The 2399-nt window shown below is 58.3% G+C and overlaps 1 protein-coding gene across 1 annotated transcript in view; it reads right to left on the reverse strand.

The window, feature by feature from the left end:
* The window catches only part of ABTB2 (ankyrin repeat and BTB domain containing 2), a 170971-nt gene that overhangs the window by 13012 nt on the left and 155560 nt on the right, over positions 1–2399 (reverse strand). The window contains exons 6-7 of the mRNA XM_077777477.1: positions 747–836; positions 157–258 (exon numbers count right to left, since the gene is read on the reverse strand). Of these exons, the coding sequence (XP_077633603.1) occupies positions 157–258; positions 747–836 (192 nt within the window). The remainder of the gene's footprint in view (positions 1–156; positions 259–746; positions 837–2399) is intronic.

Raw genomic sequence — 2399 nt, forward strand, 5'->3', positions numbered from 1 at the left:
AGCAGAGCGGGGGCGGGGGGTGGGGGTGCCCTGCTGACCGGGGGGGGGCCGGCTCTAAGCAGCACCTCTGCTCTCTCTGACTCCAGGCAGCCGCTCGCTGGGGCCCGGCGCACCTGGCAGGGCTGAGGCTTCACGGCACACCTGGCAGAGGCTCACCTGGACCACAGAGATGTGTCCATGCAGCACGGCGAACGTCAGCGATGTCCAGTGCCGGCTGTCCGGGTGGATGGAGGGGTGCCTGGGAGAGTTGCTTGGAACCTGGAAAAGGCCACAGACGGTCAGTTCTTAAGAGTGGGTGACATTCCTGGGCAGGATGCTCATGCGCCTGAGCTAAGGGGGGATCCCGCGGGGATGGGGACTAGGAGCTAAGTCAGGTGCTTTCCGGGTTCAACTGGCAATGTCTGCATGGAGCGCCACGTAGACAAGGCTCCTCTGCCTGCCCTGGGCAGATGCATGGCAGGAAGGGCACCAGGCCGCAGAGGGAAGCAGAGCTAAAGGCGTCTGGGGATGGTGGGGATGGTGGGGATGGTGGAGGCTGGTTAAGAGGGCACAGGTTACTGGAACAGAGCACGGCCCTTCTCTCCCCTCAGCTCCCTCCCCCCTCTTTGCCGTTATCTCCGCACCGTTCCTCCAAGACCCGGCTACCCGGCTGTCTGAAACGCTGCCCGCTGCATGGCTGCTGGGGGTCTCAGGGTGCTCCCGTGCTGGGCCAGTGGCCCGGCTGTGGCTCTTGGGGGCCTGCTCACCTGGATGTCCAAGTTCGCTCCCGCATCGATCAACATCTGGACCATCGCTTCATCCCCGGCCGCGCAGGCGTACATCAGCGGCGTCAGACCCTGGGGGAGCAAAAGGCAGATGCTAAACCATCTGGAAGCAGATGCGGTGACACGTATTCCACAGGCCTCTGTCCCAGAAACCACGGTCCCGTCTCCTGCTTGACAGGCTGCTCGTCCTGAGCAGCCCTGTGTCATGGCTCGACCCCCTGCCCCTTCTGGGCCCACCGGACACACCACATGTGAAGGGTGAGCAGGGGACATTTCCAGAGGCACCGTGGGACACAGGGGTGAGGAGCCCAGGCCCCAACGGACAGACTCGGGTGCACAGGTCACCTCTGCCAAAGCTGTAAACTTTGTCCATGTTACTGGTCTCCCTCTGTGCTTCAGTTTCTTCATCTTTAAAATGAAGATACCAACAGTATTGACCTTAGAGAGTTGTAAAGAATATGAGTTACTATGTATAAAGTGCTTAGGAGAGAGCAAGCTTACCCTAAGAGCCACCTAATTAAAAGAACACAACAAATGACCCCTCGCTGCTGCTATCTCACGCTGCCATACCCTAACCCGCCCCCGGCCCTGCACACCTAATCACTGTGCGAAGTGACTCACATGCCATGTCTTATTTAATCACCGCAATATCCCTGTTAGGGAGGCTCTGTGATTATCCCCAGTTTACAGACGAGGAGCCGAAGACCCAAGGCAAGGTCACACAGGGTGCGGGGGGAAGAGCTGGCCCCGGAACCAGAACCACCTGAGCTGTGAAGCTAACCCTCTGGGGCAGCTCACGGAGTGGGGAGACGGCTCTGACTTGAACATCTCGTGCTACCGAGCAAGTCAGAGCTTTTCCGAAAGCTGATGCCCAGTCCCTCCCTGAGTTTAGGCGCATGGTTAGCAGGGCTGCCTCCTGGCTGGGAATCTTCCTCCGTGGCCAGTAATAGCAAAGACAGCAGTGGAAAGTGTTATCCCACAGCTGGATCCTGGCAAGCGTTTGTCTGGAGCCCTGCGATGTTATTTATTAGGTTATTTGTGTGTAGACAAGATCTCCTTACCTCATAAATCCTTGCCTAATGCCCAGAGATAGAGAAATGGCCTACCATTAATCATGGGCGAGAGGGCTGTTTACCCACAGATCACTGTATAAATACCAAGGTTGAGGGGACAAACAGGATGGAGCATTTAGAGAGGAGCCGCCTGCTGCAGAGTGAAGCTCTGGCTTTGTTTCAGCCCCTCCTGCACATGCCTGACTCCCCGTTTCCCCACACAGCTGTCCACGGTTCAGCGTTTAAAGCGGGGAGTCTTGTGAGAAGACACTGCTTTTGTGTGTCAGTCCTGTCCCCGCTGCAGGTACAGAAAGACAGCCGCTGTTGTCCTCACCAGGACAGCAAAACCAGAACGAACATTTACTGAGCCTTAATTACGTGCCTGCTGCAGACGTGTCCCATAATCCTCCAGGGCGGGCACTGCCGGCCCCTTTGTTGGAGGCCAGACAGCTCGTCCAAGACGCCAGGGCTTTGAATGGGCGGATGGCCCTGCGGCCTGAGGAGGAAGAGGACCCCCGGACCAGAGCTCCTGCGAGGCTCTGGGACCTGTGCTGACAGAGGCAGCCCAGGGGGGTCTGACGCC

Source organism: Crocuta crocuta, unplaced genomic scaffold (genome assembly GCF_008692635.1).
Source record: "Crocuta crocuta isolate KB4526 unplaced genomic scaffold, BGI_CrCroc_1.0 scaffold384, whole genome shotgun sequence".
NCBI classification, from domain to species: Eukaryota; Metazoa; Chordata; class Mammalia; order Carnivora; family Hyaenidae; genus Crocuta; species Crocuta crocuta.